This window comes from Chenopodium album, chromosome 7 (assembly GCF_948465745.1).
Source record: "Chenopodium album chromosome 7, dcCheAlbu1.1, whole genome shotgun sequence".
In the NCBI taxonomy this organism is placed as follows: Eukaryota; Viridiplantae; Streptophyta; class Magnoliopsida; order Caryophyllales; family Amaranthaceae; genus Chenopodium; species Chenopodium album.
This window is the reverse complement of record NC_137840.1, coordinates 76,531,407-76,547,266: the sequence shown is the minus strand read 5'-3', so window position 1 is coordinate 76,547,266 and position 15,860 is coordinate 76,531,407. Positions and strand designations below refer to the sequence as shown.

General features: G+C 37.6%; 1 protein-coding gene and 1 non-coding gene across 2 annotated transcripts; one reads left to right on the top strand and one right to left on the bottom strand.

The window, feature by feature from the left end:
• The first annotated feature begins 11,127 nt into the window (after positions 1-11,127).
• Positions 11,128-13,521, top strand: LOC145640712 (uncharacterized). Its single transcript, XM_081691943.1, has 3 exons — positions 11,128-12,189; positions 12,445-12,886; positions 12,980-13,521. Exons 1-3 carry the CDS (start codon positions 11,128-11,130, stop codon positions 13,519-13,521), a joined length of 2,046 nt encoding a protein of 681 aa, XP_081548069.1.
• Positions 11,623-11,729, bottom strand: LOC145641340 (small nucleolar RNA R71). Its single transcript, XR_014115377.1, has one exon. It is a non-coding gene; the product is annotated as a small nucleolar RNA R71 (small nucleolar RNA).
• Positions 13,522-15,860: the final 2,339 nt, after the last annotated feature.

The following is a 15,860-nucleotide window of genomic DNA, read 5'->3' as shown; positions in this document are numbered from 1 at the left end:
GTAAGGATCATGCTCTTTTATTATTATTATTTTTCTAACAATTTTTATGTTGTTGGAATTGTGATTAAATTGGTTTTTATATTAATGTTTATTCTTTTATTTTTATTGATATCCTATTGCATGTTTAAAGGGAATATGTAATTGAAAATCACGCCTAATAAGATAATTTGGACAACCGGTTTAGGATCCTTTTTAATCTTGTTATTAATTGAAGTGATCACCAAATTTTTAGAATTATGTGTGCGTTAATTTTGAACCAATTTAGTTAAATAATGGTTTGGAGCGAATTGAATTATTGTTTGTATGCCTTTGAGATCACAGGAATGCTTTTCAATATAGGAATCGAGTAGAGGCCAATACGGGCGAATGTGACTCCATGACTCACTTCGTACCATCATCCCCGATCCTCCTTTCGTGATTCCGAACCATATGGAGTTAGTAATCTCATGGATTATGAATGGGGTGTAACCTTCACGGGTCAATCGTTGTTGCCTATCGTTGTCCCTTATCGTGGTTGCCTTTTTATGATCCGTGAACGGTTTACAAGTTCCTTAAAAACTTGTTAGTGACTCCCTACTTTATTTGTCCCTAATCGTAATGTCAATTCCCACTTCCTATGAGTGCCAAGCATATTCACAACATGCTTTTTACGTAGGCGCACTTCGAGCGACGCCTACAATAGGGGATATATCTTAGGTTTATATAATGTCGTTTGGAACCTTATATGACCATTAAATAATGTCATAAATGTCCGTGGTAGGCTTGAGTTCACAAAATCGATACAAGTTGCGAATTGGTAAATTGACTGTTTTAAGACAAATTGGATGGTTCCACCCACCTAATTGGACTCCCGGAGGGTATTAGGGACCATGGTAAACATCTCGGCAATTTTTTATTGCGGGCGAAAAAAGTCAAAAAATTCCAAAATTGAAGGCTATTATCCACGTTTTTTGTGGAATTCTTGACGTTACGGGCCCGGTAGTGAAATGTTTTGAGACCCTATGGGATACATCATTTGGTCATTTAATGCCGTTTGGAACCATATATGACCATTAATTGTTGTCTTAAACGTCCGTGGTAGAATTGATTTCACAAAATCGGTGAAAGTTGCGAATTGTTAAATTGATCGTTTTAAGGATAATTTGATGGTTCCACCCACTCAATTGGACTCCCAGGGGATATTAGGGACTATAGTAAACATCTCGACAATTTTTATTTCCGGGCGAAAAAAGGTCAAAAAATTCCAAAATTGAAGGCTATTATCCATGCTTTTTGAGGAACTTTTGAGGTTGTTGGGGGCAGGTGGAGAAAAGTGTTGAGACCCTAGAGATACATCTTAGGGTCATATAATGCCGTTTGGAACCTTATATGACCATTAAATGATGTCATAAATGTTCGTGGTAGGCTTGAATTCACAAAATCTATGCAAGTTGCGAATTGGTAAATTGACCGTTTTAAGGCAAATTGGATGGTTCCACCCACCTAATTGGACTCCTGAAAGAAATTAGGGACCATGGTAAACATCTCGATAATTTTTATTTCCGGGCGAAAAAAATTCTAAAAATTCCAAAATTGAAGGCTATTATCCACACTTTTTGTGGAACTTTTGAGATTAAGGGGTCCGGTGGCAAAAAGTGTTAAGACCCTAAAGGATACATCTTAGGGTCATATAATGCCGTTCGGAATCACATATGACCATTATATGATGTTATAAATGTCCGTGGTATGCTTGATTTCACAAAATCGGTGAGAGTTGCGAATTGGTAAATTGATCGTTTTAAGGCAAATTGGATGGTTCCACCCGCTTAATTGGACTCCCGGAGGATATTAGGGACCATAGTAAACATCTCGGCAATTTTTATTTCCGTGCGAAAAAAGGTAAAAAAATTCCAAAATTGAAGGCTATTATCCATGCTTTTTGAGGAACTTTTGAGGTTGTTGGGGCAGGTGGCGAAAAGTGTTGAGACCCTAGGGATACATCTTAGGGTCATATAATTCCGTTTGGAACCTTATATGACCATTAAATGATGTCATAATTGTCCGTGGTAGGCTTGAGTTCACAAAATCGGTGCAAGTTGCGAATTGGTAAATTGACCGTTTTAAGGCAAATTGGATGGTTCCACCCACCTAATTGGACTCCTAAAGGGTATTAGGGACCATGGTAAACATCTCGATAATTTTTATTTCCGGACGAAAAAAAATCAAAAAATTCCAAAATTGAAGGCTATTATCCACACTTTTTGAGGAATTTTTGAGATTAAGGTGCCCAGTGGCGAAAAGTGTTAAGACCCTAGGGGATACATCTTAGGGTCATATAATGCCGTTTGGAACCACATATGACCATTATATGATGTCTTAAATGTCCGTGGTAGGCTGGAGTTCACCAAATCGGTGAGAGTTGCGAATTGGTAAATGGATCGTTTTATGGAAAATTGGATGGTTCCACCCACTCAATTGGACTCCCAGAGGATATTAGGGACCATAGTAAACATCTCGGCTATTTTTATTTCCGGGCGAAAAAAGGTCAAAAAATTCCAAAATTCAAGGCTATTATCCATGCTTTTTGAGGAACTTTTGAGGTTGTTGGGGCAGGTGGTGAAAAGTGTTGAGACCCTAGGGATACATCTTAGGGTCATATAATGTCGTTTGGAACCTTATATGACCATTAAATGATGTCATAATTGTCCGTGGTAGGCTTGAGTTCACAAAATCGATGCAAGTTGCGAATTGGTAAATTGACCGTTTTAAGGCAAATTGGATGGTTCCACCCACCTAATTGGACTCCTGAAGGGTATTAGGGACCATTGTAAACATCTAGATAATTTTTATTACCGGGCGAAAAAAAGTAAAAAAGTTCCAAAATTAAAGGCTATTATCCACACTTTTTGAGGAATTTTTGAGATTAAGGTGCCCAGTGGCGAAAAGTGTTAAGACCCTAGGGGATACATCTTAGGGTCATATAATGCCGTTTGGAACCATATATGACCATTATATGATGTTTTAAATGTTCGTGGTAGGCTTGAGTTCATAAAATCGGTGAGAGTTGCGCATTGGTAAATTGATCGTTTTAAGGAAAATTGGATTGTTCCACCCACTCGATTGGACTCCTGGAGGATATTAGGGACCATAGTAAACATCCCGGCAATTTTTATTTTCAGGCGAAAAAAGGTCAAAAAATTCCAAAATTGAAGGCTATTTTCCATGCTTTTTTAGGAACTTTTGAGGTTAAGGTGCCCGGTGGCGAAAAATAATAAGACCCTAGGGGATCCACCTTAGGGTTATATAATGCCGTTTGGAACCATATATGTCCCTTATATGATGTCTTTAATGTCCGTGGTAGGCTTGAGTTCACAAAATCGGTGAGAGTTGCGAATTAGTAAATTGAGCGTTTTAAGGCAAAGTGGATGGTTCTACTCACTCAATTGGACTCCCGGAGGATATTAGGAAACATAGTAAACATCTCGTCAATTTTTATTTTCAGACGAAAATAGATTAAAAAGTTTCAAAATTGAAGGTTATTATCCATGCTTTTTGAAGAACTTTTGAGGTTGTTAGGGCCGGTGGCGAAAAATAATAAGACCCTAGGGGATACATCTTAGGGTTATATAATGCCATTTGGAACCATATATGACCCTTATATGATGTCTTAAATGTCCGTGGTAGGCTTGAGTTCACAAATCGGTGAGAGTTGCGAATTGGTAAATTGACCGTTTTAAGACAAACTGGATGATTCCACTCACTCAATTGGACTCCCGGAGGATATTAGGGACCATAGTAAACATCTCGACAATTTTTATATCCGGGCGAAAAAAGGTCAAAAAGTTCCAAAATTGAATAATCCATGCTTTTTGAGGTTGTTAGGGCCGGTGGCGAAAAGTGTTGAGACTCTAGGGGATACATCTTAGGGTCATATAATGCCGTTTGGAACCTTATATGACCATTATATGATGTTATAAATGTCCGTGGTATGCTTCAGTTCACAAAATCGGTGCAACTTGCGAATTGGTAATTTGACTGTTTTAAGGCAAATTGGATGTTTCCACCCACCTAATTGGACTGCCAGAGGGTATTAGGGCCATGGTAAACATCTCGATAATTTTTATTTCCGGGCGAATAAAAGTCAAAATATTCTAAAATTGAAGGCTATTATCAACACTTTTTGAGGAATTTTTGAGGTTAAGGGGCCCGGTGGCGAAAAATAATAAGACCCTAGGGGATCCACCTTAGGGTTATATAATGCCGTTTGGAACCATATATGACCCTTATATGATGTCTTAAATGTCCGTGGTAGGCTTGAGTTCACAAAATCGGTGAGAGTTGCGAATTAGTAAATTTAGACTTTTAAGGCAAATTGGGTGGTTCCACTTACTCAATTGGACTCCCGACGGATATTAGGAAACATAGTAAACATCTCGTCAATTTTTATTTCCGGGCGAAAATAGGTTAAAAAGTTTCAAAATTGAAGGCTATTATCCTTGCTTTTTGAAGAACTTTTGAGGTTGTTAGGGCCGGTGGCGAAAAGTGTTGAGACTCTAAGGGATACATCTTAGGGTCATATAATGCCGTTTGGAACCTTATATGACCATTATATGATGTCATAAATGTCCGTGTTAGGCTTGAGTTCACAATATCGGTGCAAGTTGCAAATTGGTAAATTGACCGTTTTAAGGCAAATTGGATGGTTCCACCCACCTAATTAGATGGTAAACATCTCGATAATTTTTATTTAAAGGCGAAAAAAAGTCAAAAAATTCCAAAATTGAAGGCTATTATCCACACTTTTTGAGGAATTTTATAGGTTAAGGGGCTCTGTGGCGAAAAGTGTTAAGACCCTAGGGGATACATCTTAGGGTCTTACAATGCCGTTTGGAACCATATATGACCATTATATGATGTCTTAAATGTCCATGGTAGGCTTGAGTTAACAAAATCGGTGAGTGTTGCGAATTGGTAAATTGATCGTTTTAAGGAAAATTGGATGGTTCCACCCACTCAAGTGGACCTCCTGAGGATATTAGGGACCATAGTTAATATCTCGGCAATTTTTATTTCCGGGCGAAAAAAGGTCAAAAAATTCCAAAATTGAAGGCTATTATCCACGTTTTTTGAGAAATTTTTGAGGTTATTAGGGCCGGTGGCGAAAAGTGTTGAGACCATAGGGGATACATCTTATGTTCATATAATGCCGTTTGGAACCATATATGACCATTAAATGATGTCATAAATGTCCATGGTAGGCTTCAGTTCACAAAATCGGTTAGAGTTGCGAATTGGTAACTTGACCGTTTTAAGGCAAATTGGATGGTTCCACCCTCCTAATTGGACTCCCGGAGGGTATTAGGGACCATGGTAAACATCTCGATAATTTTTATTTACGCGCGAAAAAAATTCAAAAAATTCCAAAATTGAAGGCTATTATCCACACTTTTTAAGGAATTTTATAAGTTAAAGGGCCCGGTGGCGAAAAGTGATAAGACCCTAGGGGATAAATCTTAGGGTCATGTAATGCCATTTGGAACCATATATGACCATTATATGATGTCTTAAATATCCGTGGTAGGCTTGAGTTCACAAAATCGGTGAGAGTTGCGAATTGGTAAATTGATCGTTTTAAGGAAAATTGGATGGTTCCACCCACTCAAGTGGACCTCCTGAGGATATTAAGGACCACAGTAAATATCTCGAAAATTTTTTATTTCCGGGCGAAAAAGGGTCTAAAAATTCTAAAATTGAAGGCTATTATCCACGCTTTTTGAGGAATTTTTGAGGTTATTGGGGCCGGTGGCAAAAAGTGTTGAGACCCTAGGGGATACATCTTAGGGTCAGATAATGCCGTTTGAACCTTATATGACCATTAAATGATGTCATAAATGTCCGTGGTAGGCTTGAGTTCACAAAATCGGTGCAAGTTGCGAATTGGTAAATTGACCGTTTTAAGGCAAATTGGATGGTTCCACCCACCTAATTGGACTCCCGGAGGGTATTAGGGACCATGTTAAACATCTCGATAATTTTTATTTCCGAGCGAAAAAAAGTTTAAAAATTCCAAAATTGAAGGCTATTATCCACACTTTTTGAGGAATTTTTGAGATTAAGGGGCCCGGTGGCGAAAAGTGTTAAGACCTTAGGGGATACATCTTAGGGTCATATAATGCGGTTTGGAACCATATATGACCATTATATGATGTCTTAAATGTCCGTGGTAGTCTTGAGTTCACAAAATCGGCGAGAGTTGCGAATTGGTAAATTGATCGTTTTAAGGCAAATTGGATAGTTCCACCCACTCAATTGGACTCCCGGAGGATATTAGGGACCATAGTAAATATCTCGGCAATTTTTATTTCCGGGCTAAAAAAGGTCAAAAAATTCCAAAATTGAAGGCTATTATCCATGCTTTTTGAGGAACTTTTGAGGTTGTTGGGGCCGGTGGCAAAAATTGTTGAGACCCTAGGGGATACATCATAGGATCATATAATGCCGTTTAGAACCTTATATGACCATTAAATGATGTCATAAATGTCCGTGGTAGGCTTGAGTTCACAAATTCGGTGCAAGTTGCGAATTTGAAAATTGACCGTTTTAAGGCAAATTGGATGGTTCCACCCACCTAATTGGACTATCGAAGGGTATTAGGGACCATGGTAAACATCTCGATAATTTTTTTTCCGGGCGAAAAAAAGTCAAAAAATTCTGAAATTGAAGGCTATTATTCACACTTTTTGAGGAATTTTTAAGGCTAAGGGGCCCGGTGGAGAAAAGTGTTAAGATCCTAGGGGATACATCTTAGGGTCATATAATTCCGTTTGTAACCATATATGACCATTAAATTATGTCATAAATGTCCATGGTAGGCTTGAGTCAAAAAATCAGTACAAGTTGCGAATTGGTAAATTGACTGTTTTAAGGCAAATTGGATGGTTCCACCCACCTAATTGGACTCCCGGAGGGTATTAGGGACCATGGTAAACATCTCGGCAATTTTTTATTCCGGGCGAAAAAAGTTAAAAAATTCCAAAATTGAAGGCTATTATCCACTTTTTTGTGGAATTTTCGACGTTACGGGTCCGGTGGCGAAAAGTTTTGAGACCCTATGGGATACATCATTGGGTCATTTAATGCCGTTTGGAACCATATATGACCATTAATTGATGTCTTAATAGTCCGTGGTAGGCTTGAGTTCACAAAATCGGTGAGAGTCGCGAATTGATAAATAGATCGTTTTATGGCAAATTGGATGGTTCCACCCACTCAATTGGACTCCCTTGGATATTAGGGACCATATTAAACATCTCGGAAATTTCTATTTCCGGGCGAAAAAAGGTCAAAAAATTCAAAAATTGAAGGCTATTATCCATGGTTTTTGAGGAACTTTTAAGGTTGTTGGGGCCGGTGGCGAAAAGTGTTGAGACCCTAGGGGATACATCTTTGGGTCATATAATACCGTTTGAACCTTATATGACCATTAAATGATGTCATAAATGTCCGTGGTAGGCTTGAGTTCACAAAATCGGTGCAAGTTGCGAATTGGTAAATTGATCGTTTTAAGGCAAATTGGATGGTTCCACCCACCTAATTGGACTCCCGAAGGGTATTAGGGACCATGTTAAACATCTCGATAATTTTTATTTCCGATCGAAAAAAGTTTAAAAATTCCAAAATTGAAGGCTATTATCCACACTTTTTGAGTAATTTTTGAGATCAAGGGGCCCGGTGGCGAAAAGTGTTAAGACCTTAGGGGATACATCTTAGGGTCATATAATGCGGTTTGGAACCATATATGACCATTATATGATGTCTTAAATGTCCGTGGTAGTCTTGAGGTCACAAAATCGTTGAGAGTTGCGAATTGGTAAATTGATCGTTTTAAGGCAAATTGGATGGTTCCACCCACACAATTGGACTCCCGGAGGATATTAGGGACCATAGTAAACATCTCAACAATTTTTATTTCCGGGCGAAAAAAGGTCAAAAAATTCCAAAATTGAAAGCTATTATCCATGTTTTTTGAGGAACTTTTGAGGTTGTTGGGGCCGGTGGCGAATATTGTTGAGACCCTAGGGGATACATCTTAGGATCATATAATGCCGTTTGGAACCTTATATGACCATTAAATGATGTCATAAATGTCCGTGTAGGCTTGAGTTCACAAATTCGGTGCAAGTTGCGAATTTGGAAATTAACCGTTTTAAGGCAAATTGGATGGTTGCACCCACCTAATTGGACTATCGGAGGGTATTAGGGACCATGGTAAACATCTCGATAATTTTTATTTCCGGGCGAAAAAAATCCAAAAATTCCGAAATTGAAGGCTATTATCCACACTTTTTGAGGAATTTTTAAGGCTAAGGGGCCGGTGGCGAAAAGTGTTAAGACCCTAGGGGATACATCTCAGGGTCATATAATGCCGTTTGTAACCATATATGACCATTAAATTATGTCATAAATGTCCATGGTAGGCTTGAGTCAAAAAATCGGTACAAGTTGCGAATTGGTAAATTGACTGTTTTAAGGCAAATTTGATGGTTCCACCCACCTAATTGGACTCCCAGAGGGTATTAGGGACCATGGTAAACATTTCGGCAATTTTTTATTTCGGGCGAAAAAAGTTAAAAAATTCCAAAATTAAATGCTATTATCCACGTTTTTTGTGGAATTTTTGACGTTACGGGTCCGGTGGCGAAAAGTTTTGAGACCCTATGGGATACATCATTGGGTCATTTAATGCCGTTTGGAACCATATATGACCATTAATTGATGTCTTAAACGTCCGTGGTAGGCTTGAGTTCACAAAATCGATGAGAGTCGCGAATTGATAAATAGTTCGTTTTATGGCAAATTGGATGGTTCCACCCACTCAATTGGACTCCCTTGGATATTAGGGACCATAGTAAACATTTAGAAAATTTTTATTTCAGGGCGAAAAAAGGTCAAAAAATTCCAAAATTGAAGGCTATTATCCATGCTTTTTGAGGAACTTTTAAGGTTGTTGGGGCCGGTGGCGAAAAGTGTTGAGACCCTAGGGAATACATCTTTGGGTCATATAATGCCGTTTGGAACCTTATATGACCATTAAATGATATCATAAATGTCCGTGGTAGGCTAGAGTTCACAAAATCGGTACTAGCTGCGAATTGGTAAATTGACCGTTTTAAGGCAAATTGGATGGTTCCACCCACCTAATTGGACTCCCAGAGGGTATTAGGGACCATGGTAAACATCTCAATAATTTTTATTTCCGGGCGAAAAAAAGTCAAAAAATTCCAAAATTGAAGGCTATTATCCACACTTTTTGAGGAATTTTTGAGGTTAAGGGGCCTGGTGGCGAAAAGTGTTAAGACCCTAGGGGATACATCTTAGGGTCATATAATGCCGTTTGGAACCACATATGACCATTATATGATGTCCTAAATGTCCGTGGTAGTCTTGAGTTCACTAAATCGGTGAGAGTTGCGAATTGGTAAATTGATCGTTTTAAGGCAAATTGTATGGTTCCACCCACTCAAGTGGACCTCCTGAGGATATTAGGGACTATAGTAAACATCTCGGAAATTTTTATTTCCGGGTGAAAAAAGGTCAAAAAATTCCAAAATTGAAGGCTATTATCAACGCTTTTTGAGGAATTTTTGAGGTTATTAGGGCTGATAACACGATATTATACACGATTTATATGTGATATTTGGTCTTGTTTTATTGTGTTTTCTTCATTCTCTTAATCTTTTTGAGCTATTATTCTTCTAATTCGATATTGCTCTTCTTGGTTTGTTTGTTTTTGTTTTTATAGGAATAGGGCTCGATATGCTTGGAATTTTTTTTAATCGCGAGATATTTCTTTATATGGAGCGTTTCTAGCATCAATGGAGCATCAATGAAGCATTTAGGCAGCCTACTCCACAGCTCGGTTGTGGCGTGCAATCTGTTGGCCACAACCTGGTTGTGGGCGTCTATATTGGAGCAAGGGAGAGGCGAAGGCAGCCCGCTCCACACCCTGGTTGTGGCGGTTTTCTTCGTGCCACAACCTACCTGTGGCAGCTCGTTTTGGCAGCGTTTAGGAGTCCTATTAAGATAGAAATACCTAGTTTTATGAGAGGATATAAATAGGTTTTAGATAATCTTTTATTTATCACTTTTTCAGATATTATTTTTAGACTTCTTTTTGGGTATTACGTTCTTCCATATTATTTTCTAGGGTTTTGCTTTCAAGATTCAATATTTCATAATTAATTCCAAGTATTGATTTCTTCTCTCAATTCTCTTATTTTATTATTGTTAATCATGTTTTCTTTATTGATTATAGTTCTTGATTTCATTAATATGTGTGAGTAGTTTCCCTATTCCAAGATCTAGTGGAACCCGAATATGATTAATGCTTGATTTAATTCTTTAAATTCTCTAATGATAATTGCAATTGATATGCTTAATTGATTGTGCTCATGCCAATACTATATTAGGGATAATTGGTATTGTTATTAATCCATTGTTTTAATCGCAACGGGAGTTGGGTTTTGACGGGTTTGAATAAATCAATTAAGGGTTTGAAGTTCATCACGGGAGTAGTTGAATGGATCATTAGAAGGTTAGGGTAATGTGCTCAAAGTCTTTAATTTACATGATTCCACGGAAGTAGGCTTGATTGTGATTAGAGAAGCCATTGATAACTCAGGAGAGACCATTGGTACTATTTAGGGATTACTTTTCCTCTTTAATCAATTGAATTATATGTTAGGGGTAGAACTACTATTGCATTAATTGTATTCGTGGTAATGCTTGATCTTGGATATCTTTAGTATTTGATTATCGTATTATTTAGTTTAATTGTCGTTCTTGATATTTAGTTATTAATTCTCAATTATTTGATTTGGTTACTTGCTTAGTAGTTACTTGAGTCTAATTGATTAGTTGAACCATAGTTTCTTGGAATCCGACCCTTGCTTGCTCGTCTACATAGTAGTGGTCTAGTTAGGTTTATTTTTGTTAGGTACGCGACACGCCTATCAAATTTTGGCGCCGTTGCCGGGGACTAACGGTTTCATTCTAGTTATTTGTGATTCGTTTTTACTAAGCATATATTTTGTTGCTTCGGCTATTGTTCCTTGTGTCTTTGTTATCTCGTTTTAGTTTCTTTGTTGCATGCAAACTCGAAGTTCAGATTCAGATGATTTAACACCTTTTGATTCTGAGATTGAAGCTACTGCAAGAAGACGAAGAGGTAGAAGGAGGAAAAATCAAATTACAAGAAACATGGTCGATCCAGGAACAAAATCTCTTTTGGAGTATGGTATTCTGGATATAACAACCGGATTCCTCTCCAGTGTTGTTAGACCACCTGTCACTGCTCAAAGTTTCGAGTTGAAGCCCCAATTCATACAGTTCATCTCCAATGATTCTTTTGCGGGCTCACCGAATGATTGTCCTGTGACTCATATTGATAGTTTCTTGGAGAAGTGTGACACCATGAAGCTCAATGGTGTCACTGATGATGCTATTAGACTACGACTTTTCCCCTTTTCACTACGGGATAGAGCCAGGGAGTGGTTACGAGATGAAGGTATTGGTTCTTTTGATACGTGGGACAAGCTTGCCAAGGCTTTTCTAGTCAAATTGTTGGGGCAAGAGAAACCCGCAAAATTAAGGAACGAGCTATCTACTTTCCATCAATCCAATGACGAATCCCTATATGAGGCATGGAGAAGATTTAAGAGATTGCAGAGACAATGCCCTCATCATGGCATTCCAGAGTGGATGTTGATCCAAACGTTCTATAATGGTTTGACCCATGAGTTTCGCATATACATTGACGCTGCATCCGGAGGTTCTATCATGACGAAGAACCCAACCGATGCGAAGGATTTGATTGAGAAGACGGCGGCTAATGATAATTACCATTCAAGAGGACGAAATGCTATCAACATAGTTAATAAACATGATGTTGATGCTCTAACCATGTTGACTAGTTCTGTGCAGGCACTAACTCATAAAGTCAATCAACTCCAAGCTGAGTCCCCTCGACCCCCGATGGAAATTTGTCAGATGTGTGGATTGCAAGGCCATACTGCGCGGGAGTGTCAACCTAATTATGATGGAATGACGATTGAGAAAGCTAATGCTTTTTATACCACGACCTCCACAAGGCCATTTGATGAAGGGTGGAGAAATCATCAAGGTTTCTCATATATGAACAATCAGGCTCAAGTGAATCCTCCACCACCACCCGTTTTTCAAGCACGAGCTCCTATCAATCATCAATCCATGCGCCAACCACTACCTCAATCTTCAAATCTTGAATCCATTATGGAGACTTTTGCTACCTCCAAACGTCAACAACAAGAGCTTATATCAAAGCAATTTGAGTTACAAGCAAAGCAAAATGAATATTTTGAAAACTCGATTCAATTGCTTGTTGCTCAAAATAAGAGGATAGAAACTCATCTTTCTCAACTTTCACAGCAAGTGAGTCATCTTACAACTCTTCAAGATCAAGCAAAAGTCAAGACGAAACAATGCAATGCAATTTTCGTGAAGAGTGATGAATTGTTTACGGGAGGATTAGAAGAGAAAGTGTGCAATGTGGAGTCAAGAACAGAGAAGCATGAGAGAGAAGGTCCCAAATATGTTGCTCCACAAGCACATGAGGAGCCGATGCCTTTCCCGCAAAGGTTATCAAAAGTTGTTTTCGATAAGCATTTTGGGAAGTATTCTGAGACTCTTAAGAAGGTATGTGCTACCATTCCTTTTTCTGATCTTGTAATTCAAATGCCTCAATTTGCAAATTTTGTGAAAGGAATTCTAGATCATGATCAAAATGATAAGAAATTAGAATGTTTGGTAGTAAAGGAGAAATGTCGTGATCTTTTACATGATAGCTTACCACCTAAATTGCATGATCCTGGTAGTTTTACTATCCCTTGTATGATAAACGAAACATATTTTGATAGGGTCTTGTGTGATCTGGGTGCTAGTGTTAACTTAATGCCTTCTTCAGTATATGACAAATTAGGTTTGAAAAACCTTAAACCCTCTCCTATATCTCTTCATATGGCTGATAGAACTGTTAGACTCCCTAAGGGTGTAGTTGAAGATGTATTAGTTGGGATTGGTGAACTTGTTTTTCCTGTTGACTTTGTTGTAGTGGATATGAAAGAAGACCATAAGATCCCACTTATCTTTGGTCACCCTTTTCTTGCTACAAGTCAAGCTTTAATAGATGTTCCTCAAGGACAAGTGACCATTAGAGCTCAGGATAAGCAAGTTGTGTTTAAGCTTTTCAATGACCATAATTTCACTTTTGATGGTGGTACTTGTTTGAGAATTGATGCTACTAACCCTTTGGTTGATAAGTGTGTTTCTAATAGATATCTTGTGAGCAAAAATGACTATATTCCACCGCATGATGGGTTTAGCTACATCAAAATGAGTTCGGATACAAATTATATCAACCCTAGTTTGAAGGAGTCATATACATGTGAACACAATTACAGACAAGACCGTAGAGAATCCTCTCCGCGTGATGGTGATCCAGGTTGAGCTACAAAAGGAGGTCGAGCTTATGACCTTTTAAAAAAGCGCTTTTTGGGAGGCAACCCAACTTTCTAACTCTTAATTTAGGTTTTTTTTTTTATTATTTTTTTTAGTTAGCTATTTTTAATTCTTCTCTAAAAAAAAATAAAATAAAATAAAATTGGCATTTTAACGGAGTAGTGTTTTTCTTATTGTTTTATTAAGCTTAGGTAGTATTCTTGTCAGTAGCCTAGTTTAGCCTTTTCACCTTTTTAATATTTTTTAAAATTAATTCTTTTAACTTCTTTTTCTTAGTTTTCTTCTTTAGTGGTGTGTAATTAAGGGAGGAAGAATGCATAGTGGAGGCTAAAATTTTAACATCACAGTATAGTCCACAAGCAGGTTGCGGTATTCTCGTTCTCTACGCAACCTAGTTGCGGTGATACTTTGAGTGTGTATAAAAACTCTGAGCAAAACAGTTTACTCCGCAACCCGGTTGCGGCCAAAGCCCAAACACCACATCCAAGCTGCGGCACTCCCTGAATCAACACATAAAGAGGCCGAAAAAAAAAATTGAAAAAAAGGGCAAGATGAAGAGAGGTAACTTACCGATCAACGTAGTTCTTTCAAGGCCTCCATTGATCTCTGATTTCCTTGGTTTGAATTCTTGGCGCATATCCTCTAAAAATTGGCAACATTTTTGCCCTGTTCTTGATTGGAAATCAAACTACTAGATTCGAAAATTTCAGCGATTCTGGCTGTTATTTATGGCATTTCTCGACTCAACTCACCGTTCCCCAATCATCTCGTATTCTAGGCGAGCTAATGCTGATTTTCTAGTTTGATTTTGACGCAAATTAGAGGAGATCATCATTACAAATACAAAGAATTTTATCCTCTGTTTTTTATCGAATATAATTCGAACATTATTTCTTGAATATGCTGGTATATTGGCTGGAAGTTATTGGGTATTTGTGACCTTGATCTCTAATTTTCTTGGCTGCAATATTATACCGAATTTGTGTTGATATATAGTGGCTTATTGCTACATTGATACGGGTTGGAGAAGGATGCATCTGATTAAGTGGGTTTTTGGAGTTTAATTGAGATATTATCATACGGCTGTTGTTCTATTGCTTCTCGAAGGACTTTTGCCGTGAGTCCTGTGACTTAGGCGGTTTGGTTTGAGGACTTGTGATATTTTGGAACTTCATGGTTGTAAATTTTAAATTGAGAAACTTGGCGCAAATTCGACTCGATGCAGCATATTAATCACTCAAGCCCTTCTTGTCTACCTCCACAATGATGCTTTGTGAATACTTTTTCCCCTTATTTTATTCATGTTATATTATTGCATTGTGGACATTGCAATATTCAAGTGTAGGGGAGGTTCTTGTGTACCCATGGTACATTTTTTCTTAGTATAGATTTATTGCTTTGTAGTATAGATTTACCGCTTTAAAAAAAATGAAATGAAAAAAAAAATCAAAAATTACAAAAATACGTTCCAATGAATGATAAATCATGCTTCCATGTGCCCCATACTAAAAAAATTGTTTTGGTCATTAGTATATGATGATGAGTATTTTGGATAAGTTGCCATAATTTGATATTTGATTGCTTGGATGCTTTAACATGCGTCAATTTTGTCCAACTGCTTGTGAATATAGTGCTTGACTAGTTGATTTGGTGAGGAATGTGTGTTAGTTCCTGGTATGTCAATGAATTTGAGTATTGGTTTGCAACTATGAGCAGTGTTTCATGACTCACTATTATGCACATTGAGGAGGACGAAGGCGTTGTTCTCTTAGGTAGCCTTCGGATGAATTTAGATACAGTTTTTCCCTTCTTGCTACCCATGTTGTTGCCTTGACTTTTTATTGTTTATTTAGCCACATTACAAGCATATTTGAGCCCCATTGGTTACTAGTCCCAAGCTTGGCTTGGGGGAGCTATTAGTTGGTGAGGTGAGGGAGTTGTGGTGTGCATACTATTTGCACAATGTGGGAATAAAAGATGAGTAATTTGTTCTTTGATTATTGTGATTGGAAAAAATGTTGACAATTTGTGTTTTAAAGTTGAAAAATTCCAATGTGAGATATAAAGGAAAAAAAAATTGTTTCAATGTTCAAGTGTAATAGTTGAAGGTTGCTCAAGGAAAAAAAATTCAAAAGAAAAAAGAATGAGTTCAAAGTTAGTTTATTCACTCAAATTCTATATCATTATATTTTTATGAGTGATTTATTGTAAGAGTTGAAAAATATTATTGTTATGATTGGAGTTGTATTTGGTGAATTTTTGGTGGAGTTGAGTATGTTGGAGATGATTGGTCATTATTTATTTTTGGCTTTGGTTTTGTTAGGATT